A 27,217-nucleotide genomic window follows, 5' to 3' on the forward strand; every position below is an offset into this window, starting at 1 on the left:
TATGAGCTCGAGGGGACGAAAGGGAGGGGGGGGAAGACCATGGGGAACCAAAGGGAAAAAGGCAAGATTGCGAGGCCGGCCGGAAACGAACCCACGCCAAACCCAGGCTGAGCTTCAAGAAGGGGGGGAAGAGGGAACCACAGCAGTCCTGAGGCACGCCTGGCCGACCTCAGCTAGTCCTAAACGCAAAGTACCTTCAGTCTTCCTCTTTTCTTACCTGGCAACAACCCTGGACTAGCCTGTCTGGCACCCATGGTGAACACCTGAGGGCTCAGGCAGCACTGGAACTGCTGCCTGGAAAGAACCTCGGGTGGAGAATCCCACTTATCTGGTTCCGGCAGGAGCAGTGCCTCTCAGCCCCCAATCGGGGTAGACATCATGCCAAGTCCCAATTCGGGCATAGCGGGTGGAAATACCAATCTGACTGTCATCAGAAGGAGAGGCAGAGTCACTCTCCGTCCAGGGACATCCCAGACATCCTCGAGAGGCAAATGGAGTTTCAATCCCCCAATACCCTTACCCAGTGCCAGCATTGCGAAGGATGGGGTGGGAGACGAAAAGAAGGGAAAAAAAGAAAAAAGAAAGGACCGACGAAAACAAAATCAAGGGGAGGGAAAAACCAGACTTCACTTGGCTGTGGATCTTTTAGAAGCAGTTTCGGGCCAGAGTCTCGCCTGTCGTAGGTCAGTGAAGCCGCCTTACAACGCATGCATGCGTTGTCTAGCCGTCCTAGCGGTCAAGAAACAATGCAGACGAAGTAGAGAAACAGACTGGTGGACATCCAGTTAAATATAGAAAAGAAAAGAAAAGAAAAGAAAAGAAAGAAGAAAAGTAAAGCAGAGCAAAGAGATATTGTTAGTCACGGGTAATTTAGTTAGCATCAGAGCAATGTCAAGTGATGAGCAAATTCAACTGGTTATCTTTGGTTGCTTATTGTACCTGACTCCAGGCGGCGACACGGACGAGCGGCTGCATGCTTCACAGTAAAGCCACGTCGAATTAAAGTGTCCGGTGAAGGAGCTGTAGTTCCAGATGAATGGAAAAGTCGTCAAGTCAAATAGTAAAACGAGAGCAAGCCCAAGTCACCGTCACAAGCCCTGGGAGGGATGCAATATCCGAGGATATCATACCCGGAGGATCTGATGGGTTGGGGGAGAGATGAGAAGATAATGAGAGAGAGGTATGTGACAGAGTCACCGGGGACCCCCAGAGATTTATGAGGTATCGCCCTCCGTGAAGGGTTGTTCCGGCAGGTTAATGGGAAAAGGGGAGAGAGGGCTGGAAGGGGAAAGGAAGAGAAGGAAATGGTCTGTGAGCAGGACTGATGATTTTGGAAAGGAAAATTGAACTCCGAATCCAAAATCAAAATCGACAACCCGAAAGATGCTGGGCAGCTGGTTAGTTAGTTGGGGATCCTCCATGGCTTGCTAGCCTCATGAAAAATTACCCCATTTTACCCGTCCAGTGGGGGGGAAAGGAAAGATGGGTGGTATTCAGGTATTGAGCATTACGCTGGAGGGAGAGGGAGACAGAAAGAGGGAGGGAGGGAGGGCGCTGAGGGGGTCGAGAGGCAGCGGATGAGGGACCTTGACTGACTGCCAGGGAAGGAAGAACAATAATTGACGGAGGGGGCAGATCGGGGTCATAAGGACGAAATAATAATATGATGACGGGCGTGCTCAGATAACATGATCTCGGCCTTGCTCTTGATAGGAAGGGTAAAAGGGGAGATTTCGCGCAAAAGTGGGAGAGAGACTGAGGGGGGAGCCGTGGCCTAAATTAATAGCGAGCAGGTCGTGTTGGCTGCTGCGACGACTTGCTGTTGTTACTTACTTAACTTACTAGTCGGAAGGCTGACTGACCTAAAGCGGTGATGATGATGGCAAAACGACACCCGAAGCATCATCAAATCATCCCATCGCCATCGGCACTCTCTCCCTTCCACCAACTCGCTTGGACATATAGTTTCTTGATCGTTAGAGTATAATGTGGACTTACTACTTCTCATGATAATGTACAATGATTATTGAACATTTGATGTTTGAATTTCAAGCCCAATTACTCTACACTCTCCCTCTGATATGATCTCCTCTAGTAGACGCAGTATTACTTGGGCGCTACTACTGCAAGTACTAGTGCGTGAAAATTACGTTAGGGGCTGACACGCCGGTTCCCGTGCGTGGCGAACCGCCCCCCGAATAGGGCCTAACTGTATGGATGTAAAGTAAGGCCATAGTAGTAAGTCTTTCTCTCCTTCTTATTTTCTATGTATCGATCCGTCTTCGTTACAAACGAAACAGACAATCTTTATGCCTGTTAAAGTCTTATAAAAGCACCCAGGGATGGTGCTCGCTAGACTTTCGTGCCTGTAGTTGCAACTTACCTTTTTTCCATTTGCTACTACTTCACGTCTTCATCATCTGCCTACTACTATATGCCATTACCAGCAACTACTCCAGCCTCCTATAGTTGGCCATCAAGGAGAAGGCTTGAGATGGAGTCATTGTCCATCGTGGTACTGAATGACTGAGGAATAAAATAAAAAAGCATCATGAATTAAGAAATAAGGATCTCAGGACTGTACAAACAATAATGGCAGTGGCGGCTAGCTCTCCGTGCACTATCAATACAAATAAAGTGGCGGCGAAGGAAAAGGAATCACGACTGCCAACCAGGACATTTGCTGCAGGCGAGAAATGAAAGTACGAGGTAGGTTCAAGAGTAGTCTCTCTTAAGGTCCCAGGGGACTCGAGACCGGGGCACTGGTTGACGGTCCGTCGCGCTCCAGCCCAAACATTCTCCACCAGCTTCGACGACTGGTCCTCCCATCCTCCAACTTGAGCTTCCGTTGTAAAATGGCAGTTCTCGCTTGGTGACCGAAATAGAGCGAGAGGAACGACAAGATCCCAAGGTACACAGGAATAGCGTTTCTCATTCTCAATTGTGACCAGGACTGGACCGGGAGTTCCTCGGACGATGGCGGAGGGAACGCAAGAACAAGTGCATTGGCAATGGGCAGCAAGGTGCAGCCTAGGATCCCAGCGTATACTCCATAGGGCTGGATGCGGGACTGGTGGACTCGAATAAAGCCCTGTTCCTCGGTCTTCCTCCGGAACCGTAGGTAAATGATACTAGAGCAAAGCCATGAGATGGATCCCGACGTAGTGATGAAGTACATGAGTGAATTAAAAAGGGCCGAGCTGGACTCGGCTAGCGACAGGAAAGCAAACAATGAGAACAGCGCAGATGTCAATATGGCCACATAGGGCACTTGATACCGGTTGCATCTAGTAAGCATTGCTGGAGCATGTCCAGATTCGGCCAAGGTGTAGAGTGTGCGAGAAGATATGTAGAGAAAAGAGCGTCCAGAGGCGACCGATGAAAGGAATATCAACACGGTCACCAGAATCCGTAACGCGGGGATGCCCGCGCGTACAAAGCCCACGACGAAGGGCGATGAGCCAGCGCCCGTGCCATAGTTGGTCAATTGAGGCTCATCAAATGGACTAACGAATGTCATCATGAACGCGCTGAGAATGTAGAGGGCAAAGAGATAGCCACTGTCCGTTCGGGCCATGCTCAGGATGCTAGGACCTCCTTCCGTGTTGGCACGCTCAGCCCTCTGAACAGTAATTTCTGGTGTCAGGGTGAAAGAAATCACGCTGTATAGAAAGCATTGTAGGAAGCCAAGGAAACGCCCTCCACCGCCGGGGATGAGATACTCGTTCATCGGGCCAGGTTCGTGCCAGTAACGAAATCCTCGTATCGGTGTCCCTGGGATACCTCGGATTGCTAGGAATAGCGAGCAAATTGTCAGCCCCGCAGTAGTGATGATCTTTAATCCCGTGAAAACAGTCTCTATCCGTTGGAAAGCCCGCTGGGGGAGCATATTGAATAGAAGGATCAGGACTGCGACCATTGCAATCCGGATCGCCATGCTAGGCTCAGGTGTCCACAAACTGAGATTGACCATGGCAGTGGTGATCTCGAAGGGGACCATCATTGCCAAGGAGTACCATCTAAGGTAGCCTAGAGAAAACCCTAGATGGTTGGAGCCATATTCATAGCTGTGAGCCACCATGGTACCGTTGAGCGCAGGTCGGTGGGCCGCAATCTCTGCAATGGCTGTTGTCAAGCAGTAAGATAACAAGAAGACCAGTACATATGAGCCAAGTAATGATGCTGGACCACCGGCAGCCAGAGCTTGGCCGGCCCCAATGAAGAGGCCGGTTCCAAAGGTGGGAATAAGAGCCATAGTACGTGGTTAGGGATAGCGGAGGAGAAATAGAGGATGTCGAAAAGGCCTACGAATGTCCTGGTGTTTCTTCTGAGAAGACGAGGCTGCAGGCGTGGTTGCCGGATTGGAGGAAAGGGGTACCTCCTTCCTCTTCCGACAAACCACAAGAAACGGGAAGGTTGACTGGGGATTGACTGGGGAAGCTCCGTTGCAGCAAGGAGTCATCTTACACCAGATAGGCGCTGCGACGCTATACGACAGATAGGCCAGAAATCCATGGGTATCATTGTATGCCAAACAGAGCAAGAATGACTGCAAGATGAACAAGCCGAGATCTAATCTTCCCATAGCTAGACCGCAACAAACGCCTGTCCGAATAGAAAGAGACAAATAAGAACACCCAAACGAGTAGCAAAGGAAACCCCGTCACGTATTGGGAAAGAGTCAGGGTGTATGGCTCCTGCAGTGCGTAGACACAGTGGGAAGAGGCTAAGGATAGGTTGCAACTCTGAGAGTTCCAGCAATGCAGCAGCTAAGTCACCTCGTCTCTATTGACAAGCCATATCGGTTTCAGCGTACTCGAGCCATTCTCCAGAGAGGGACTTCTTCCAGAATCGTACAATACCATCATCGCCTGATGAAATGAGGCAGTCACCTGTGTAGAGACTAATTAGCACTGAGGGCAGTCTCGACGTTCCATTGTGAAAGGGGTCTGCCACTAACCAGCGTAAGAAAAGCCAACCTGCCACACGTCTAAATGCTTGCTGTCAATGCATGCAATTTCCTTGAAAGAATGCTTGAACTGAGAATCTGCGGGTGCAGCACGACTGGACATCGATACAGGAGCACGGCTTGCAAGAGCAGAGCCGATACCTGACTGGGTGGTCGCACGAATTGATGATGACTGCGATGAAGAATGTGCGTGGTTGCCATTGGAAGTCTGTGACCCGGAGCCAGAGGCCGTGGTATATACCTCAAAAACCCGGATGAAGCCATCCTTGCAGCCACTAGCAATGAGGTCATATCCCCTCACTGACCCATTGGCCCAAGATATATCCCTCACAAGACCGCCATGCCCCGTCAATTCGATGGCGTGGTAAAAGCGTCGACTTGCATCAGTGCGATAGATCTTTACGCTGTCCATGGCGGCCACCACCAGCGACAGACTTTTGCGATCTGAAGAGGGCAATACAGAGTGCGTAATGTCCGAAGGATCATGGTGAAACTGCACTTTGAAGCTTGTTTCTTCTCCTCGCTGGGGAGCAGTGCAGACTCTAAATTGATCTAACGGCTGCCAGTCCGCAAGAGTATCGGGGCTTACAGGCTCCATGATCATCAGGTAGCCATCGCGAGTAATAACGGCCATCCAGGATTCCAGATCAATGTTGCGAAAATCGATTGATACAAATGGGTGGCGCTGAGGGGCGGTCATGCGAAAGATGGACCTGAAACGCCGGCCTGAATTGGGGGGTTGCGTAACATCCTCCTGCCATATCTTGCATTTCATGTCTTCACCCACGCTGCCAATGTGCTGGCCCGTGAAAGGGCCATTCCAGGTCGCCTGAGTAACAGTTAAAACACAACAATACCAGACCAGATACCAAGGAACCAGGGGGCCACTGCCGTGGGAGTGCTTACATCACGGATCTCCGCGTCATGAGCACGCCAAGTATCTACGAGCTGCCATTCACCGTCTTTCTGGTCCCAGACCTTCATGCGGTGATCAGTTGAAGCTGTGACAATGCGATTGCCGTAGAAATTGAATTTGGTAACCGAAACCAGGTCTCGATGACCGGCGTCGAAGTCGGCGAATCCAGCCATGGTGGGCGTGTGCGGTATCCCCAATCAGAGAGAGACGATCAAACCAATCAACCAGAGTGCACAGCAAAGCCTTTAGCCACCACCTTTAGAAAGCAAACATTCAGAGACGCGTCAAATATCAACTGCAGAAACCTTAGAGGCGGGGGGTGAAGCCTTCCCCTGATCTATGTAGATCCGGCCTTGCAATCGCCTATAGAATCCAAGCAAGGCGTGCATATGAAAGCGCCGGGATGCGATAGCTTCAGGCAGCTTAGGTAAGGCAGCCACGCCCGATGCCGGTCGGAGCTGGTCTTCACCGCCTATGGAAAAGAGGGCGGTCAAAAATGTACCGGCAGAATAGAGCTCCTTCCCCAATTTCTCCACTTACTTCTTGATGCCACCTTGCCTTTCTCCAGCGCCAGGGAGATTACGCGTCCTTATGGAAGTGAAATTCTACTTAGCATGAGGCCTTGGAGATAGCCTCATATCAAACTATTTGCGCGATGGCAGCAGCAAATTCAAGCTCTCTTTCTCGCCAGGAGACCTGGCGGCTCTTCGCCTTGGTGGGAGCCTGCGTCGGCATCCTTCTGAATACTTTCCAAGGCGATGGCGCGCCCTTGGTAGCTTCGCTCGCGTTTAGCGGTATCGCTTTCGCAGTCACATTTAGTATGATTCGATGGCTCGTACCAGTGTTCTTGAAGGCGGGCCTGAAAGGGCGAGATATGGCGAAACCCAGAAGACCCGAAATGTATGGATAACCCATGTTTCTTCATTTTGTTGTATGATAGCTTATCATTGCGTACTTGGCGTTATGGCAATGCTAATGGGATTGTAATTAGACCCGAAACAATGGGAGCCGTTTGTGCTATTGTCTATCTCCTTGCTCTGATATTCTTCATCCCCTTTGCCTTTTACAAGGATATAGTGGCTGCCACCTCAGGTGGAGGCAACCGAGATGTCGTAATCGAGGTAGAACACGTTGAGACTGGCCGGATGCTACACCGGTTTCCGCATGGGAAGGTCTGTCATTTCGGGTGCTCTAATCTGCGCTAGCTTACTGACAGCGAAATTACACAGCTTGCATCCTATCTTTCCGGTCTTCTCTCATTGCAATGTATCGTCATTCTCGGAATTGGCGACGACCTACTTGATATCCGATGGAGACACAAAGTCCTCATTCCCGCCTTTGGCGCTATTCCGATGCTTATAGTATACTTTGTGGACTTTGGGGTTACGCAAGTCGTCGTGCCAGTGCCGCTGCAGCCCTATCTGGGCTCCACTATCGACCTCGGCTGGTTGTACTATGCCTACATGGCGGCCGTGGCCATCTTCTGCCCCAACTCTATCAACATGCTGGCCGGAATTAACGGAGTTGAAGTGGCCCAGTCTCTGGTGATAGCGGTTCTGCTGATAGCAAACGATGTCCTATATCTTGCACCCATTACACCATACCCGCATCCGGCAACGGACTCCCATCTGTTCTCTCTATACTTCTTGTTGCCTTTTGTTGGAGTGTCCGCGGCCCTCTTGTGCCATAACTGGTACCCATCAAAAGTTTTTGTGGGAGATACCTATTGCTACTTTGCGGGTATGGTGTTTGCCGTCGTTGGCATCTTGGGTCACTTCAGCAAGACGCTCCTGCTTCTCTTCATCCCGCAGATCTTCAACTTCCTATATTCAACGCCACAACTCTTTAATTTGATTCCTTGCCCGCGCCATCGGTTGCCCAAGTTCAATTCAGTCACCGGACTGTTGGATGCATCGGTGACCGAATGGACCGTCCCGCCATCGCCATTGGTGGCTACTGCGTTAAACCTGCTGCACACATTACGGCTGGTGCGTGTCACTAAGAACGAACAGGGCCAGATTGTCGAGTCGACAAACCTCACCATCCTCAACCTGTGGCTCGTATGGGCTGGGCCGATGAAGGAGAACCAACTGGCGTGGAGTATGGTGGCTGTACAGACATTTTGCGGCCTTGCAGGTCTGTTTGTGAGGCACCGCCTCGCACTGCTGGTGTTCCGAGAAGATAATCTGGCATTCGGGAGTTCCGTATAGTAATGGGAGTGTGGTATAGTATAGAGTGTTAATTGTAATCGAGATGTTCATACAGAATGCAAGTACCCAAAAGAACAATATTTTTCTCTTTCTAAGCACCACTTAGACTGGACAGACAACCAGTTACTATCCACGTAGAATGAACGGAGGACGGCTCCATAGGTATCGTTTAGTAGGCCCCACATCTCCACACCCCACATCCTCCACCAACACACTCACTACTAGTATTTCATCCTATAAACACCCAAGCCATATACTGTGCTAACCACCACTTACTACACGCTGAAATCCACCCCAGCTACCAACAGCAACGGCAAATAGCCATTGGTGAAACAATAAAACAGCTTCTTGTTCTGCTAGACTATTCACTCTACAAATGGCAAGATGACCATACAAATGCTCAACTTGATTGAGCAAAAAGAAACCATATTAGCTGTCTATTTCGGCTTAACCGACAAATGGAGTAGCTCGGCTCGGTTGATTTTCATGCACGCGTTAAAGAAAGCTAGATTCCCAGAGTGTTCTTCTAGCCATAGGAGACCGGTAATTCCGTGCTCATGGTCTTCTGTAACCCAATGGAAGCATACAGCGCTCTCAACGTGTCCAAATATCCTTCTCTCATATCCAGACCTGGCTAGTCTCTTGACTTTTTCAACTAACGCCTCCTTTTTCTTTCCTCGTACTCATACGTTGTTCTGCTTCGATGTTTTAGTACTATCAATTGCAAATCGAGTATGAGCGGGAGAATCTCTACGAAAGGCGGAGACTCTAAACTGTAAATCAGGGGACCTAGTCCGCTAAAATCCTCGAACATCTCACTAAATGTGACGAGTGGAGTATAGAGACCTGTTCTACTACTGCCACTGTATATCTACTCCGTGCTCTATCTGAGTTAGCGAAAGCGCCAATCAACACTCCTACCTACCTGGTAGGCTACTATGCATGTATGCTCGGTTGGTGATTTTGCCTGTCCTCTACCATCCGATCAAATCATTCTCCGTCTGCCCTTCCACCATCTTCGAGTTCGGTCTAACTTGACAGCTCTCTACAAAAAGCCAACGGATATGCATATGTTTCTGACTGACCGAAGATGCTAGGTGCCTCCAGAGCTGCCACATGCGGTCTTGTCAAAACCCAACATCTCGCCTGCATGGAAGAGTGCTTTCTTTTGAGCCGTGAATTGCCCCATGTCCTACTCCGGAGACGGCAGAGTTATGTGTATACAAAAGATACCCCATTAGCATCGAGCTGATACTGACTGGCTGGTTTATAGGGTCACTCAGAACGAAAGATCCCAGAGATATTGTTGCCCAAGATGAGATACGGAACACCAAGAATTCAGAAACCTTCTAGAGGAGGGTCGACACGTCGACGAAAACCTCTGCCAATCGGTAAATCATGCATTGAACTTTGTTCGACAGCATGGCATATTATGTTGTTTTTCTACTATAGTGCCACCAGCAGAGTACTGCAACTTTCGAATGAGAGCAAACGGCCCGCATCATCGTCTAACAAAAAAATGTATTATCGAGAGCATCCAATTAGCACCAATATCGAAAAACGATCAGCAATTCTACACGAAGCGTGTGAACCATAACGTGTTTTCGATCTACAAGCCCAGAAGCTTCTACTTTGACTCATCCTATCGCCCTCAAAGCTGGCTGCACCAGGCTCCGATAACGGATAGCTCTACCAGCAGTATGACTCAGGCGAAAGCTGTGAAATGTGATCGGCTGATTCGCATCTTTTGAGGAACATACCTTGTGGGAACCACTAGTTGGGCTTATCGAAAGCGGTTCTCATGGACTACAAAGTATCGACATGTGGAAAAAGGAAGGCGTGCGAGACATAGCGCTGCTCAGCTACTATAGCGCCAGGGCATCAGCCAAAAGAGGTGATGACCTGTGGTCCTGTCGATCAAATTAGGCAACATCACAACTAGCGCCATTCCCTCCACTACAAACGGGCAAGCTAAGCATTCCAAGCGGGCTAATCATCCCTCTTTTCCGACAAAACAGATTATCGGACCGGAAGTCCAAAGGACTCCGGGTTTTATCCGGAGATTGGCGGTCAATGATGTGCCGATGATTATTCGTGATCCTGACCGACATGAACAAGAAGCAAGTAGTGGATGCGGCCAGACGGCATGCGTGCAATTGCTACAGTGCTGGTGACCATGACACATCCAGAAAAGATAGACAGTTGTTGCAGTTCAAGATGAACTAGGCGCTTCTAGTGTTAATCGGCACATGCAACTCATACTCTTTCAAATCCAATCAATCCAGACCGGTTAGTCAGGGCGGCGTCATTTGCCGCGTCTAAGCGCCACTCCGGCCGGTGTCGGTCCCCAGAATTTTCGGCCGTAGCCAATCGCCACCCAGCAATTGGGTGCTGACCACCGACACCGGCGCTGCCCCTCGACAAGCCGCGCTGCGACATCGCGGGTCTTCCCCAGTTAAAACCATCTTCGCTTCTCCCAGTCCAGCTGTTCATATTTCCTATCTATCTTTCACTGTCTTTCCCCGTGTTTGGGCTTTATCCCTTCTCCTCATTTCTCCCCAAAACTACCCTCGCATCCCCCACATTCTATATTTCCGTTGATCTCCTACATACACATTGCCCCTCATGCCCGGCGCTGATAGGAAACCCAAGACCTTGTATGACAAGGTCCTGGACCACCACATTGTCAACGAGCAGGAAGATGGGACTCTCCTGATCTACATTGACAGACACCTTGTCCACGAAGTCACATCTCCCCAGGCCTTTGAGGGTCTCAAGAATGCTGGTCGCAAAGTCCGCCGGCCGGACTGCACTCTGGTGACCGTTGACCACGTATGTCTTTCATTTCTTTTTTTTTTTTTTTACCCTATACTAGGAACGAGTCAGTCACTAACTACCTTAATGATAGAACATCCCCACCTCCTCCCGCAAAAACTTCAAGAACGTTGATGAGTTCATCAAAGAGAACGACTCCCGTCTGCAATGCAGCACCCTCGAAGAGAACGTCAAGGACTTCGGTCTCACATACTTTGGCATGGGCGACAAGCGTCAGGGTATCGTCCACATCATCGGTCCCGAGCAGGGTTTCACCCTCCCCGGTACCACCGTCGTTTGCGGTGACAGTCACACCTCTACACACGGTGCCTTTGGTGCCCTTGCCTTCGGTATCGGTACCAGTGAGGTCGAGCACGTTCTCGCCACTCAGACCCTCATCACTCGTCGCAGCAAGAACATGCGCATCCAGGTCGATGGCGAGCTGCCCGCCGGTGTCACCAGTAAGGATGTCGTCCTCCACATCATCGGTGTCATTGGTACCGCCGGAGGTACCGGTGCCGTTATCGAGTTCTGTGGTTCCGTCATTCGCAGCCTGAGCATGGAGGCCCGTATGTCCATGTGCAACATGTCCATCGAAGCTGGTGCCCGTGCCGGTATGATCGCTCCCGATCAGATCACCTTCGACTACCTGAAGGGCCGTCCTCTCGCTCCCAAGGCCGACAGTCCCGAATGGACCAGGGCCGTCAACTTCTGGTCCAGCCTCGCCTCTGACGAAGATGCCGTCTACGACAAGACCGTCATCATCGACGGCAAGGACATCATCCCCACCGTCTCCTGGGGTACCTCCCCCCAGGATGTCATCCCCATCAACGGCGTCGTTCCCGGCCCCGATGACTTCGAGGATGAGAACCGCAAGCTCGCCTGCAAGCGCGCTCTTGAATACATGGGCCTGACCGCCGGCACCCCCATGAAGGACATCACGGTCGACAAGGTCTTCATTGGTTCTTGCACCAACGCCCGTATCGAGGATCTCCGCGCCGCTGCCAAGGTTGTTCGCGGCAAGAAGATTGCCTCCAACATCAAGCGTGCCATGGTCGTTCCCGGCTCCGGTCTTGTCAAACAGCAGGCCGAGTCCGAAGGTCTTGACAAGATTTTCACTGACGCCGGCTTCGAATGGCGTGAGGCTGGTTGCTCCATGTGCCTGGGCATGAACCCCGACATTCTCTCCCCCCAGGAACGCTGCGCCAGTACCTCCAACCGTAACTTCGAAGGTCGCCAGGGTTACGGCGGTCGCACCCACCTGATGTCCCCCGCCATGGCTGCCTCCGCCGCCATCGTCGGCAAGCTGGCTGACGTGCGCGAGCACCTCACCTCCAGCCCTGTCCTCGGCAAGGTGCAGCCCAAGATCGACGTGCAAGAACAGCTGCACGAAGAGCCCACCACCGAAGATGAAGTCGAGCGCATCATGGACCTCCCCGCCGACAACGAACCCCACACCAACTCTTCCGCCACCGCCACTTCCTCCGCCGGCCTCCCCAAGTTCACCACTCTGAAGGGCATCGCCGCCCCGATGGACCGCTCCAACGTCGACACCGACGCCATCATCCCCAAGCAATTCCTCAAGACCATCAAGCGCACCGGTCTCGGCAGCGCCCTGTTCTACGAGCTCCGCTACAAGGACGGCGCCGAGGACCCCTCCTTCATCCTGAACCAAGGCATCTACCGCAACTCGAAGATCCTCGTCGTCACCGGCCCCAACTTTGGCTGCGGTAGTTCCCGTGAACACGCCCCCTGGGCCCTCCTCGACTTCGGCATCAAGTGCATCATCGCCCCCTCCTTCGCCGATATCTTCTTCAACAACACCTTCAAGAACGGCATGCTGCCCGTCGTCATCAGCGACGAGGCCGTCCTGGCCAAGATCGCCGCTGAGGCCCACGCCGGTCGCGAAGTCGAGGTCGACCTGGTCAACCAGCAGATCAAGGACGTCGCCGGTAACAAGCTCGCCGACTTTGATGTCGATGGCTTCCGCAAGCACTGCCTGATCAACGGTCTCGATGACATTGGTCTGACTCTGCAGATGGAATCCAAGATCAAGAACTTCGAGAACAAGAGGACCATTGAGACCCCTTGGTTGGATGGCAGTGGTTACTTGAAGCGGGGTAACCGTGGCGGCGCTACTATGGTGCAGGCGGCGCCAGTGCCCAAGACCAACAGGGGCGATGTTAAGTCTGAGCCTTTGGAGTGGTAGATTGCATACATTTCGGGGTCTAGAGTGAAACTCTTGAGTTTTTGATTTTAATTTTTCTTTTTCTGGTTGATATGACTTGATGATGAAGCCGGATTACGGGGTTTTCCTTTTTTATCATTTTTACTATTTTTTCTTTACTCGATTTCGGCTATATATCACTTTTGTTTGGGGAAAAATCACTTGCATCTCGGCATAGGAAGGACAAATACCATATGAATAGGGTTAATAAATAGAAACAAACAAGATGACTTGTCTTCATACATACATACATTAATGGACTTTAAAAAAGAACACCCATGTGAATCCATAATTACCATTTAGGATTATTATATTGGCCCTTCGATATTATTATGACTCTTCTTGCCAAGGTGAAAACACGTAGTAGTAGTAGTAGTGGGTCGTAGTAACGAACTCAAATCAATCTCAGTCAAAAGCAGTGCAATGAACCAAAAGAAAACAACACGAAACAGAACAAAACATGTAGTACTAAGCAATAACAAATCCCCTCAAGTATATTATGAAAAAAAAAAAAAGCATCATCATTACCAATCACCCAATCATTCCATCCATCCATCAATCAATCAATCAGAACAAAACATTTCATCCTCCCATGTAATTCATGCTCATATCAGCAATCATTCAATTCACTCAGTCAATCAATCAATCAATATCCCATAAACGCGTGCAAGCAGGTAAGTAGCAGGTGTGGTATCAAGCGAGCGTAAACACATCCGGTTCGTAAATATATAGTTCAATGATCAAAAAAGAATGCAAAAGACTTTCGTAAGCAGCCAACAATGATGTTAAAAACGAATGGTAAAATCACGCAGGTATATATACGTGAACGTAGTGGGTATGATGGTGATGATGCAATGCGATGCGATGCGATGTTATGCAAACCGAACCGGTCGTGTCGATGAGAGAGAGGATCATGTATGGTAATATACAAGGCGCGCAAAAGATGAGTGTAGATAGGGTGTATTTTCCTCCGCGGGGTTTGTCAATCTGAGAATTATTTATATGTGTCTTAGACCCCAGCTTTACGATGATTGAGCTGGGACACTGTGGGGTGGGAGTCGGATTAAGGCTTTGTGAGTTGTTCTTTCCGGAAGAACATCATGAATCCGGCACTGGTGTGTTGTTAGTAAATTGATCTTTGACTGGAATGTAATGAGGGGGGTATCTTACCAAATAAGTATCTGGAAGAAGAGCGCAATCCAGAACCATGCGTTCGCTATGGCGCTTAGTCCCGCTGTGATATCTGGAGAGATGGGCCCGGGTCCGATCTTGTTCGGTGCGAATGCTCTTGCGCAGATTGTGGCAATTGAACCCAGTACTTGTGATGCAAGTAGTGTGAAGCAAATATGCATCCGGGTCAGGGTCTGAAGAAGGATCATACCGAACCCGACGCCCTGCAAGGCGTCCAAGACTCCGAGCCACAGCCACAAGCTCCGGGATACAAGGGCACCGGAGGTGTAGCTACCCGCCCAAGGAAGGAAGAGCCCAAGGCCTGATACACCCCACCAGATTTGGGCCCATCGGGGGGCACCCAAGCCACAAGCGAAGACTGGGAGGATCCAACTATGGCGTTTCGATAGGTATCCAAAAAGGAATAGCCATCCAGCCCATACGAAGCCAAAGAACACGATGCAGAGGATTCCGACTTGCCAGCCCTTTGCGTGTGCCGAGCTCCAAAGGACTATAGTAATAATTTTTAGAATAGAAAGAGCAATTGAATTTTGGCGTATACTTACAACTCCAGTTTCGTCCGTAAGGTGCACTCAAGAAGAAGTTTTGCAAGATGACGACCACAAAGTTCCAGAGGATGATCTTGCGCCGGAATACCGATTTGTAGAATGAAGGAACTTTGCCGGGTGCCTGGTGGTAGTAGCTCGGGAGACCGAAGAAGATCAAAAGACCGATGACCCAAAGGAGGACTGCAATGGGCATGCAGATAGCGCTGTAATGGGTTAGAAATGCATAAGACGAGGACAAAGGAGAACTCACGTCATTCTCCAGGTGTTAGTGATGTTGCCCTGAACATTGGTGACCCCGTTCTCAGTCGCCAGAGAAATGCTTGTGCCCCAATACCATAACCCAATAACGTAGGCCTGTTGACTTCCCTGGATGAGACATGCGCGGAACACCCACTGCTTGACAGGGACTCCATTCTCGTCACCAAAGTTGAGGGCGAAGAACAACGATCCACTGGCTGAAGCTGCAGCGTACAGGCCGGCGCCAACGTTTTGAATCCAACCGCGAGTAAAGCCGTCGCTCTCAAAGTGTGCGAATCCAATGACCACGAACGACAACCCGTATAGGAGCCAAGGAAGTGACAGAACGAACACCGACTTGAAGAACCGGAAGAAAAACCACCAAACAATAGAAGCGATCAGGTATACCGTTGCGATACCGTAGAGTTTCTTCGCTGTTTCACCATTCTCGCCTGTCAGCAGGGTAATTTGGTACGAATTGGCAGCTATAATTTGTCCAAGGCCAAGGAAGAGCGAATAAATGGGCCAATCGCCGATTCGGATTTGCATCCATTTCCTCAGCCCAGTAGGTGGAACATAATCGTTTCCAAGAAGGAACTCGTCCTTTTCTCTGCGCTCTTGACTTCCACTTTCGCGCGAATTCATGTCGACATTGGAATCTGAGTTCATGGGTGAGCTGTTGTCGAATTTGCCATGGAAGATCGAAGAAGCAGGCGACTGGTTGCGGCCAAGTCTTGCATCTCTGAATTTTCCAAACCATTTCTTCTCGCTGTCCTTCAAGTACTCCTCGATACAGAGTTGCGATTCGGAATTGTGACCATTCAGGTTCTCCAATCTCTTATCAAAAACCCTGTAGTATTCACCGGTGCTGTCTGTGAAGAAGGGATCGACCTTTTGCAATTTGTAATCTTTCTTCTCACCGATGACTGAGTCGACAGAAAGAACAGAGGCGCTGCTGAGGCGGTTTCCGGGTTCGTTGGAGAATCTTGCAGGCGACACAATCGCCTCCTCAGGCTCAGGGCTTCCAGGAGAAGACGGAGAAAGTATAGACCTAGGTGTGAGGGAACTCTGGCTCGAGTGTCTTCTGCTGCTGAAGAAGTCCCTGGTAGGAGTCTGTCTTTGGGGGTCTAGTTGATGTGCTGCTTCTATCCGACGCCCCTCTTCTGCTTGCTCGGGGGTAAGCGTGTACTCATCTTCTCCATACAGACTGGGCATGATGTCGTCATCGCTACTCTCCTCGGTGTTGGAAGCGTTCGCAATTTCATCAGTGCCCGTGCTGCTTCTCATACGGCGGCGACCGCGACGGACCAGGTGGCCAGGACCAGCTCGTACACCAAGCGATAGATGTTTGCTTAGGCCTGACTTGGGTTTTTCATTTGATCCAGGGCTCGGGGGTCGGCTGTAAACGATCGTATTCCGCTGCTGTGGTCCCAGTGTGCTCAGGCGGACGTTCGAGTAACTTCCTTCCCGGGAGTGCGCGATGGGGGGTGTCTGTATTCCGCTAGGCGTGATGTGTCCCGAGGATGCAATCGTTGGTGTCATCATTCCACTGGGTGTGTTAAATCCAGACGACAGGGGCGCAACGTTTGATTTCGCTTGCCCCTTACTATGGATCCGCATTGCAGTAGACTGAAGGATTTCCAGATCCTCAACCCATTGAGCCACCGGGAACCGCTGTTTGGCAGACCGAGCCCGCATCTTCGCCCGCACTTGGGGCTTGGAGTTCAAGGCGCTTGCAATAGCAAGCTTGAATTGGTGCAGCAGGTGAGACGTCGTAGTAGACTCGATGTTGTACCACCAGCCAGGCATCTGTCCGAGACCACCAACGCGTGCGCCAATGCCCAGGGCACCTTTCCGGCCAAATTCAACAGCAACAAGCCCAAAGGGCTCATCACGCGAAGGGATCAAGGCGAACTCGGCCCCAGAAAAGATATATGGTGGTAGAGCTGTGAACTCTGGCTTCGAGAAGACCCGCCCCGGGTAGAGTTTCATCATATGGTCCAACTTCAATGCAGCAAATTTGCCATAGAGGTCAATGACTGGACCAACGCAAATGAGTTGGACGTTGGGACGGGACTCCAAAATAGCAGGCATCACATCAGCAATAAGGTCTACACCCTTTTGCATGGACCAACGGCCCACGAACACCAGAAGATCTGCATTGGGGTTTTGCTCCAAGCCAGCCCATTGTTGCGCTTGTCGCTTCAACTCGGCTCTGCTAGCCTCGTATACGGGATCAACTTGGATCTCACTTTCCTTCGGCAATTCCTTATTCCATTCTGCAGTATCAGATGGGTCAGGGTTAGGCAAATTGCCTACCTTCTTCAGGCCCCAAAAGATAGGATAGCGTGCGTATGAGCGTTTGCCGTACTTCCTAGAGACACCAACAGCTCCAAATCCTTGTTGATGGATACGGAGGTAGCTTGCTCCGGCATGAAGCATATTGAAGACTTCTCCGAATTGGACATAGCGTCTTGCCGTGTCAGTGTCCAAATTGAAGACCGAACAGACTTCGTCTCTCTCCTTCTGGGTGCGCATAGGCCAAAGCCCTTGGAACTCAGCATTGTGAAGCGAGAGACAAACTGGGATTGTCTGGGGCAAGAGATATAGCGGTGCAATAGACCCATGGTAGTCATTGATGTGGTACAGATCAATCCGGAACCGCCGGATTGCTTCTGCGATACACTGGTTCCACGCCGAGTAGTAGATTGCACTGTCCAAGTCATCCATGCGAGCAGGGTATGGTTCAGCCTTCGTTTGCTGGCGGAAAACAGGAGCGTCAAGTAGAACATAAGTGATGTTCTTCACAATGTGGTATTGGACCTTGATCTCATATTCGTTACCAAGAACCTTGACTTTCATCGGGTCAGCGGGCTGGTCGACTGGATAGTCCACTCCGCCAACACATGGGACGACCCAAATGAGGTTCTGCTGGCCGAGATGCTTTCCCATGAGCTGGGCCATAACACCCAAGCCACCAATTTTGATTTTGATAGCCCAGTCTTCGATGTCATACTCCATGGTTGCGATAAGCGTTGTTCTCCTTCGTGACCCTGCCGCACCAAAGGCTGACGTGCTTTGTAGAAAGCCAGACTTATTTGCCAGACGTACTAGGGCGTTCGTGGATTGGCCGTCTTTGTTGGCCCCCGTGCCAAAAACTGTCCCGAGGAAAGATTTCTTCTCCACCACTCCGACTTGATTGAACTTGACTTGATAGAACGACTTCATGAAGGCATAAACGCATGCAGCACCTGTTATGATGGGAACCAGCCACAGCAGGATGTAGATGATTAGCTGTGCGATTCGAGAGCCAGTCGGCTGAAGATTGAGTCTCATGTTTCCATCATCCAGATGAACGTTCCACACGAGGTATGGATACGGAGGTCTCTTGGTGATGTTGACAGACAGTTTACTGAGTGACGAAGGCGGCATGCGCTCCAAGACTCCATCGCCATCCACGTCACCGAACACAAACGACTCATCGGGTTTACCATCTGGATCCATGCCCCAGACGTTGAATTGGCCTTGTGCGGGATATTCAGCCACAACCCTGAAGTTCCAGTAACCTTCACTGTCTTGCTTCACGACATTATCCAAGCCAGCATCATAACCGTACTGGTTGTACGGTCCATCGAAGAAGAAGTGTGGGAAACGCCGCTTAGGACCATTCCAGTCGTAATCGCCCTCTTGAACATAGTCACTACTGCCAGCCAACTGACTCCAGTATTCAACTCGCACATGCTTGCCCTGCCACTTTTGCTTTTCTGTCCCGGACCAAGGCAACTCCTCGATGCTGACGTTGCCCCCAGTATAGTTGAACCATCCACTGAAGGTAGTTCCCCAGTTTGTCGAGTACCGGTATTTGCTAGCTCCAGCGGCTCTGTGGTGAACATAGAGTGTGCCGTTGTCATACTGGTTCAGAATGCTGGTAGAGTAATTGGAAGTGGTGAAGACTATCGGGTTGTCACTTTGACCAACACGGAACAACAGGTGGTCCACAGATCCCGTAGAATCTTTCTTGTCGGAAGTGGTGGCATTCTTGACAGTCAATTTGTGGACGCCATTATACACGTTATTGAGCTTCGCAGACCAGGTCCATGCGCTCGGAAGTTGGCCGATATATTGTGTATCCGTATCATTAGCACCAGGAATACTCTTGCAGTTGACGCTGTTTTTGTCGATGGAAGGCGTTTTACCAGATTCCGTTTGCGACGTGAAGGTGATGGCTTTGGTAACCGAATCACAGTCCATTTCGGTGGAAAACTCAAGACTCACATCAATGTCCTCAGCCTCGTCATATGCAACGGTAGAAAGAAGGGGGACATCATGACCTGGTGTGAACTTGGTGATCATTGGTCCAGGGCCGACCCAACGAGCCTTGGGAACGTATGCTCTGTAGTCGAACGCTTTCAGTGTCAGGCTATCGAGGCATCCGTTGTACTCTTTCGAACCGTTCAGATGCAGTTTCTTCGGGCTGTCTTTCAGCTTGAGTTCGTCAAATGGGTAGAACAGGTTCTTGACAGTGGTTCCTGAGTCGAACGGAGAGATCAACGCACTGGCATTGCTCTTGCAGTTGAAGGTGTATGTAGCGGTCTTGTTGTCATTCTGGTACACCAGCCATACTGACTGATTTGCCCGGTCAGATCCCAGATCTTGAACATCTGAAATGATATCTCTCAGAATAGACCACATGCCGGTCTCTGTCTTCGTGCCATAAGAGCCCGGATAGAGGATATCCCTCGTCTGCTTGGACAGGGTCTGTAGTGAGTATCCATCGTTCAAAACCGGATAGTGTTGTCTCATTTGGTACATATGTTTAATGATGTTCCGGATAGGGTGGGTGGGATCGCGGTGGTCGTAGGTCACAGTCATATCATAACAACCATCCCGACCTTTGGTAATAGGCCAGTCATAGTACTGAGTATCATCAATAGCAGAGCATCCATGGGTCTTCCAAGCGGTGGCCGGTGACATTGCTTGACGGCCATAAACATAGTTATCTGCGGTCGCGTCTATTATGTAGGAGCCTTGCTCTTCCCCCCAGAGTAGAAGAGGAATACCAGGCATCTGCAGTGTTGTAATGAAGATGCCCAGAAGATTCCGTTCAACACCCCATTGGATGGCAGGCCAGCGGAAAACATCCTGGTTCGTGACTCCGTACATATGCCTGGGATCGAACTTCCCCGTGTTTGCGTTAATCAAGTCGTTGCTTTGCATCATGACGTTCCAAGCATCCACCCAATCCAGGGGAAGATCATAGCCGGCAGCCAAATTACCGCTCATGCCGAGGAAGCGCGTAAGGGTGCGATAGACAGAATAGTGGAAGGCAGCACCGTCAATAGCTTCCAACTCGGGGCCGCGCAAGAAATACTTCGAATCAGACTTGTTCGTCAATTTGATTGCATCCAGAGCAGAGTCTGGGTATTGGTTGGGCTGTCGACCACGTCCAAGGAAGACTGAGCCCAAATTATTTCCACCAGTAATTTCACCGGGGAGAAAGAAATTCTCCTTTCCAACACTGCGAGCACATTCCCGATAGGTATGCGAGATGTCTGCCAAAGCATCTACAGTCGATTGAATAGCTTTATCATAGCGAAAGCCATCGATGTCCAGAGCTTTGATGATGTTGCAGGAATGAAGCTTGATCCTATCCCGCACACTGGGATGCCACTCACGTAAACGGTCCTGGACTGAGGCAAACTTAGTTAATTCACGCTGCCAATCTGGATAAACACCAAAGGCTTCGAGGTCTCCATATTGGTCGAAATCACTGTCGTAGCACCCCACAAGCTCTTTGTGGACGGAACTATCCACTGGATAACCAGTCTCGTTCCAGAAGGCGGGGTAGTCACAGGTTTCATTGTAGGTATTTCCGGGACGGAAATCAACATATTGACGGTCCGATTTCCAGAGAGTCTTGTATTCTTTGGGTGTGAATGGCGCCGTCACATTGAGGTAACCTTCAAAGCCGATCAAATCTCCCATGCTGATGAGATACCATTGGTTAATAGATGGTTCACAGGAGCACAGACGAAGCATGGCAGACTTACGTTGCAAGCGTATTGTCGAATATGACATACATTCCACGCTTGTGGATCTCATCGATAGTGTCCCTCCATACTTGAATAGTGCCATAATGCTGGTCGAGAAGTGTCGTGTCCAAGATCGAGTAGCCATCTGCACCCCAAGGCTGGTTCATGAGGATAGTTCCCGCAAGATAGATACCCTATTACAAATGTTCAAGAACATGAGCAAAGTCAAATTCATATCAGGAGAAGAGGCGAGTCGATGGTGAGAGGAAAGGAGCACAAACCTTGATGCCCATGCCCTGTAGATAATCCAGTGTGTCAACCAAGCCTACTGCGTCACCTCCATGTCGCATTTGATTGGAATTGAGATCATGTTCGAAAACAGTGCCGTTAATGTTGTCATTGGCTGGGTCCCCATTGACCCAACGGTCTAACATAATCGTATAGAACGGAAACCGCCAGTTCTTGGGTGACTCCGTATACTTGTGACCCGGCCATGCTGGTGGAGAGTATTCGAAAGGACTAGTCGCAGTCTTGTTGACATTGAGGTTGTAGTCGACCAAAGATGCCTCGTAGGGCCAGGCTGTTGTTGTTGGTGCGAAGAGCGCAAGCAGCGAGCCTGCGAACCCCCACTTCATCGTCAACGGGCACGAAAAATAAACCGCTCTCTGCTTCTTCCGTACTATATGCTCGGCATATATTCTAAGAAGCTAGCGAGTGTTGACCAGGAGGGTAGCCAACTGGGGCAGTATTTCGTGTAGGGGATGGCCGCTGAGAAAAATGCCCAAGGATGCCGTAGTCTGTCTTCCTTCTTATGCTTTTGGGGGGCTATTGTAGAAGAGTGTTAGCGAATCATGGGCAGCAGATAAACCGAGCAAGGTAAAAGATGTACCCACAACAGATGCAGCTGCTGTGGCGGCAACGCAAGAATAGAAAGACAATAAGGGGAGAAATAAAAGCAAAACCAAAAAGAGAAAAAAAGAAAAACAATATGCCCGAGGATATGTCCGATATCCTGCAAGAATGAAGATCAGAGTGGATAAGTGGGAGAAAGCATCATTGACGATGATATACAAGCAGACAGGAAGCTCAGCGAGGGAACGATATCGCCTGATACAGAAAAAAGAAACGACGATCCTTCCCAACAGGTTGCCATCATGCTGCTCAATGCCGATGACTAGTTCTCATCGGTGTACTACTAGACAAATAGCAAGGCAGAGATGGAGATACTGCCATGACTTGAGAACGGGGGCTTGGGCCATGATTTCCGAGTCCAGCCACCGGAACCTCCGTGATGACTGGGCTCACATCGCCTTGCCATCCAAAACGAGAATTTGCAGATGGCCATTGGTTTCGAGGGAAGATGAAGGTGGGAGGGGGATGCTGGGAGGAGACACGAAGCGAGGACAAGCGGTAGTCAGTCCTGTGTCCTGTATGTACGATGGATGTATGAATGAAGGTATCCATGTATCGGAGTGCCGTTCCACGGATACCGACAACCCAGAATCCTTACCACTTGCGGCGATTAGTGGGGCCGGCGGGAACCAGTTACGCTTTCCCATTAGCTGAACTCTGGCGCCATCGGGTACTGTTGATCCCGCTAAGATACGCTCGTTCCAAGTCAGGGAGCCTGATATATCACATCAGAGTCAAGTATCTCACAGTATGAGGCGTTCCTCTCTTCCTTATCACGATAGTCGTTCGGACAGTAGTCAATGCATGGTTCATATCAAATGTGATTCTTTTTTTGTCTCATCGACGCCAATGCAAGATACAGCGCATCTTCTGATAGTACACTCGATAGCACATGCTTTTCAATAGTAAGTGAGCATATACTCTGAAATGCCAAACCGTGTCAGATCGCCTGCTTAGACGGATGCTGGCTACGTACTAGCAATTCAGTAATAAAAGTGTCTTGATAGGATACGCGTACGGTTCTACTACATAGGGTCTACTACTATAATTCTCGGCCTTCCTGGCTCCTCTACTCCTTGTTTATGCCGTCGACAATATACTATAACGGTGGGAACGCTCGCCTTGCACCCTTGTAACCCTCAGCTGCAAGCATGTTCGAGATTAGGCCTCAGCAATACGCGACGGCGATCGTGTTCCACGAGGCAGTCTGGAAAGAAAGCGAAGGCAGCAGAAATTTATGCACACCCGTACAATTCGTGTTAAATCCGTGCTATATTTAAACTTCAATATCTGCTGACGCACCGGCCTATCAGCAACAATGGCTTGCCCACGTAGTCGCAATTTTGTCATGGTCTGCGCCTTTCACACTCTGTTTATCGCAAGAAAACCAGGCTGCCCATCCAGGACTGCATGCGCTAAGCCTCAGATACTGGATGCAAGTGGTGAGCGCATTACGGACTGTTGAAGTCTTAGTTTACGAGGACCCGGAAGAGCTTGGCTTATTCTAGCGGCTCTCTTGGACACGGCAGAAAGCGGGTCAGAAGAGGACTATTGATACTAATCAGTTCGTCACGTGCGTAATGCTGGGACCCACGACGGTGTAACTGCCTTTGTTGATCGGAACGTTCGGGTTAGCCGAGCAGTTGTAGTTGTCTTTGCATTTATGTCCGCATTGTGATACGTCATTCCATGACTCGCATCGAGATAGACCGTAGTGCTACTTAATTTTCTCAAATACCGAGTACATTGCAAGTGGCTCCTGGTGAAAGGAAACAAAGCCTTTGCCCTCTTGAACGACTAACCATTCAACCTCGAGTGATATTACAAGGGAACATGCTCAAAATTCATGACGCGGTGGACCCCTGTCAGAGCTTTAGCCTCTTATCGCTGCGATCGACCGCCGGAAGTTAATCGTTGGGTGCTCAGACCATGGAAAAAGCAAAGTTGCAGTCCGGTAGGAGGGGAGAATACCTAACAGAAGCAATATACTTGGCAGGTTTCGGAAGTATTAGAAGTGAGAAGTTGCCACATAATTACCTTTGTCATAGAGTCTGACTATCAAAGTCATTTTTTGTTCAGTTCCCTTGCTTCATAGCTTCTTAAGTGGGTTCGTTCATGGTACAGGAAAAGTTTGGCCGTCAATCAAGTTTGTGCTATGAAGTGATGGCTTACTCCCCTTCTCTCAGAGCTTGCAATATCAAGTTAAGTATGCCATCTATCCTTATAAGGTGCGATGGTCATGCAAGGAGAATAAGCTACTAACAGGGAGATACCAAGAACCACCCAATAATGGGGTTTCGTCTAAAATTATAGTTTTACCCCAAGAAGAAGGTCGGATAGCTTCTGTGTATATAGGAAGAAGAGGAAACATACAGATATAGTAGGATCTGTTCAGCCAGCCATGGGACCAAGAGGTCCTTGGGAACAAGTGAGCAAGTTTGCTCCTACTCAGAATATCCTCCATTATGTGGGGTAAGTCATGAATGGCCAAAAGAATTGTGCCACACAGATGAAGCATATACGTACTCATGTAAAATCTCAGAGAAGTTGCTCCGACGTTGATTATAAATCTTTGTCATGCCTTGGTCTAGTTGGGTGCTCTCATCGCTCGAGATAAAGAGAAGGGGAAAAATAGGTGTGTGTGTGTGACGCTTTGGATCGATCGTAAACCCGAACCGGGACTTTTTAGAACATCCACTAACAGTAATTTTCCCTGGCGATAGACGCGCTCCCTTGCTTCGAAATCTCATAGTTTCATGCCTGTTTCGTGGCGTCGGGACAACTGTCAAATGATAGTGACATGTAATATGCATCGGCAAGCCACGCACAACTGCTACCTGCCTCGGGCGGTATTGTAATCCCAACGAATCCATGGAAAGAGGTGAATGTCCACGATGCCATACCGAACCTCTCACTAGCTTAGTCTCATATAATTGTCATTGACCGCAGTCGATTTGTGGCTATTCAAAAACGCAAGCCCCTGGCATTATTGCCACGATGCGATGGCATGAATGCAGGCAGACATTCCAAGATGCGACTAGATACCGTAGCTGTGGTTGAAGCGACTCTTAAGTTCAGATTAGCGCGACTCAATCTGCTTCAGTCAAGTTGCTATTGGCTCTTCTGAAGATTTCATGCAGCCAAAGTGGAGAAAGCCACACTCCAGACCGCTTGTCGAATTTCCAAGTCAAAGCTGGTCCCTAATCTTATCCCTTTATCTGGGTAATTTTGGCGGCTGGTTATTCCGATGATGGCTACTAGGGTCCCTGCTCACCTACCGTTCGGACGAACGATGATCAACAACACATCAGCTCGATCCACATGATATCGAACCCTGTCTTCCGGTAGTCTTTCATATCAGATACATATGCAAAGATTGCAAAAATTGAGCGTTGGATTGTGTTACTGTCATCCACCGAGCACGGACCGCATCGAATCTTTCACCCGATAGAGCCATGCTTGGGTATCTGGTGCGAACTGAACACATCACTGCTATTCTCTAATACGAGCAATTTCCAACTCTCAGATACCAGTAGAACCTTGCCAGAAGACCAGACACCATAAGATCTTAGTGTCCTGACATGTCTGACCGAGAGGGCCGGTGTGCCCCATGCCAAGGTCCACAATAACTGGTACCATTCGGAGCCCAGCCTTCCTTGAGAGGCTCAAGGCGCACTCGTGTATATCATGCAGCAGTTGGATAGTATACCAAGTGGCTTTAGAAAACTTTGAATGCATGCATTAGTTTTTGGGCATTGCGGCAGTAGATCTTCTCAGCGCGCCCCCCACAGCTCCTTGTTGTCAGATTTCGCGACAACGAGCGGTCGCCTCATTTGCCAGTCTTGAGAGAGTCGGAGCAGACACAGGAGACGGAGACGTCAGAAATGAATGGGCAATGGGCATCATTACTACTATGGCAACTTCCCCTCGGTTCTTAGCGACCGGTACTTCCTTCTATGCGGTGTGACTGCCATTCGTCTGGTATTTGAGTGATCCGAGATGATGTGCTCACTCATATGGCATTAGCAATAGGTTGCATGCACAATGGAATTGTAAAAGAAGTGGAGAGACAGAACCTGGGTTGGGTTTACCGCCGTATGGTCTGTGCACAGTGTAGTGAACTTTGCCCATCTGCCATTGAAGGCAATATTGCGTCTGAGCCACAGTTCCATTTCTGATCTTCAGGCTTTTGCCTCCCCAAGTGAGCTGGACTATCTAGTGTGCAGGTGCCGGTAAGTCCTATAGGCACATGGTTTGACAGTGGGGCCCAAGCACATATCATCTGCATCGATACTGCAGACCCCGGACAAAGTTGACTTGTTCGACATCGCATGGTAGTAAGCTTATATATCACTTTTTGTGGATCACAGACAAGGCTTTAGCTTAGCTGCTCATGCAGGTCATCTGCGAACCTTTGTTGATAGCGTTCCCAAGCGCGCTGGCCGACCAGGCAGATGGAATATTATATGGCTAATGATAGAACAGGGAAGAGGCATCCTGCAGAGCCCACACTCTAGTAGACTGGAACTCACATTCTACTCTGATTTGGATACTCCGGAGGCCGGGAGTGGGTTCAAAATTTCCTGGTCAGAAGTAAAATCACAATGGAGGGAGGGAAAGATAGAATACGTAAGAATTTACCCGGGTATTCACCGACTGTTTAGCAAGATGCAAGTAAAGCTTCTAGTCTTTCTTTTCTTAGGAAACCCTGGAGACAGATTCCTGTGTTACCTCATTGCCGGGTCGCCACAGGGATCTCATCCTCACCGGTCTCCCCGTGCGGCGGTTCCGAATAACACTCCACCTAATGGCCTTATTAAGAAGAGCTAGATTGATGGATATGAATGTCTGTCTATCAATCCCCAGCAGGTGGAAATGATATGGACTATGTGTTCTGTTCAGCCTGAGGGAATATTAGATATTACAGTATGTTACTGAATATAACACCCAAGGTTGAGCCAATTTACCTTTCTTGATAATTTGCGCAGAGGTCTTTATTGTAAAGCGGCACAAACCGGAGTCACATCTATGACCGAATTCGAAGGACACAAGGGTAGCACTGACTTGAAATTCTGTGTTATGAGTGAGTTTGTCACTTTAATGTCTGTAGCCGCTCATAATCGAAGTTCTAGGGCTCCTTGGTTCCTTCCTCTGGAACGTG

General features: G+C 49.7%; 6 protein-coding genes across 6 annotated transcripts; 3 read left to right on the forward strand and 3 right to left on the reverse strand.

Moving 5' to 3' along the window:
- Nucleotides 1-2,539: 2,539 nt before the first annotated feature.
- BO85DRAFT_393637 (putative proline permease) lies at nt 2,540-4,367 on the reverse strand. The gene has a single exon (XM_025656889.1). It carries the CDS (start codon nt 4,253-4,255, stop codon nt 2,732-2,734), a length of 1,524 nt encoding a protein of 507 aa, XP_025517719.1. The 5' UTR covers nt 4,256-4,367; the 3' UTR covers nt 2,540-2,731.
- A 43-nt stretch (nt 4,368-4,410) lies between these two features.
- Nucleotides 4,411-6,262, reverse strand: BO85DRAFT_447658 (putative nuclear pore protein (SEH1)). Its single transcript, XM_025659767.1, has 3 exons — nt 5,876-6,262; nt 4,961-5,798; nt 4,411-4,892 (listed from the first exon to the last, which is right to left on the reverse strand). Exons 1-3 carry the CDS (start codon nt 6,056-6,058, stop codon nt 4,786-4,788), a joined length of 1,128 nt encoding a protein of 375 aa, XP_025517720.1. The 5' UTR covers nt 6,059-6,262; the 3' UTR covers nt 4,411-4,785.
- Nucleotides 6,263-6,438: 176 nt separating this feature from the next.
- On the forward strand, nt 6,439-8,163 carry BO85DRAFT_393643 (UDP-N-acetylglucosamine--dolichyl-phosphate N-acetylglucosaminephosphotransferase). The gene is made up of 3 exons (XM_025656890.1): nt 6,439-6,785; nt 6,877-7,057; nt 7,115-8,163. The coding sequence occupies exons 1-3, from the start codon at nt 6,541-6,543 to the stop codon at nt 8,093-8,095; spliced, it is 1,407 nt and encodes a 468-aa protein (XP_025517721.1). The 5' UTR covers nt 6,439-6,540; the 3' UTR covers nt 8,096-8,163.
- Nucleotides 8,164-10,720: 2,557 nt separating this feature from the next.
- On the forward strand, nt 10,721-13,118 carry luA (3-isopropylmalate dehydratase LEU1; the record flags this gene model as incomplete). Its single annotated transcript, XM_025663377.1, has 2 exons — nt 10,721-10,927; nt 11,004-13,118. The coding sequence occupies 2 exons, from the start codon at nt 10,721-10,723 to the stop codon at nt 13,116-13,118; spliced, it is 2,322 nt and encodes a 773-aa protein (XP_025517722.1).
- Nucleotides 13,119-13,997: 879 nt separating this feature from the next.
- On the reverse strand, nt 13,998-21,971 carry ags2 (alpha-1,3-glucan synthase Ags2). The gene is made up of 6 exons (XM_025654924.1): nt 21,426-21,971; nt 21,163-21,338; nt 15,126-21,098; nt 14,873-15,078; nt 14,307-14,817; nt 13,998-14,248 (listed from the first exon to the last, which is right to left on the reverse strand). The coding sequence occupies exons 1-6, from the start codon at nt 21,777-21,779 to the stop codon at nt 14,200-14,202; spliced, it is 7,269 nt and encodes a 2,422-aa protein (XP_025517723.1). The 5' UTR covers nt 21,780-21,971; the 3' UTR covers nt 13,998-14,199.
- Nucleotides 21,972-26,478: 4,507 nt separating this feature from the next.
- BO85DRAFT_250469 (uncharacterized protein) lies at nt 26,479-27,188 on the forward strand. Its single transcript, XM_025654925.1, has one exon. The coding sequence runs from the start codon at nt 26,530-26,532 to the stop codon at nt 26,884-26,886; it is 357 nt and encodes a 118-aa protein (XP_025517724.1). The 5' UTR covers nt 26,479-26,529; the 3' UTR covers nt 26,887-27,188.
- Nucleotides 27,189-27,217: the final 29 nt, after the last annotated feature.

Source organism: Aspergillus piperis (genome assembly GCF_003184755.1).
Source record: "Aspergillus piperis CBS 112811 unplaced genomic scaffold BO85scaffold_5, whole genome shotgun sequence".
Lineage (NCBI taxonomy): Eukaryota > Fungi > Ascomycota > Eurotiomycetes > Eurotiales > Aspergillaceae > Aspergillus > Aspergillus piperis.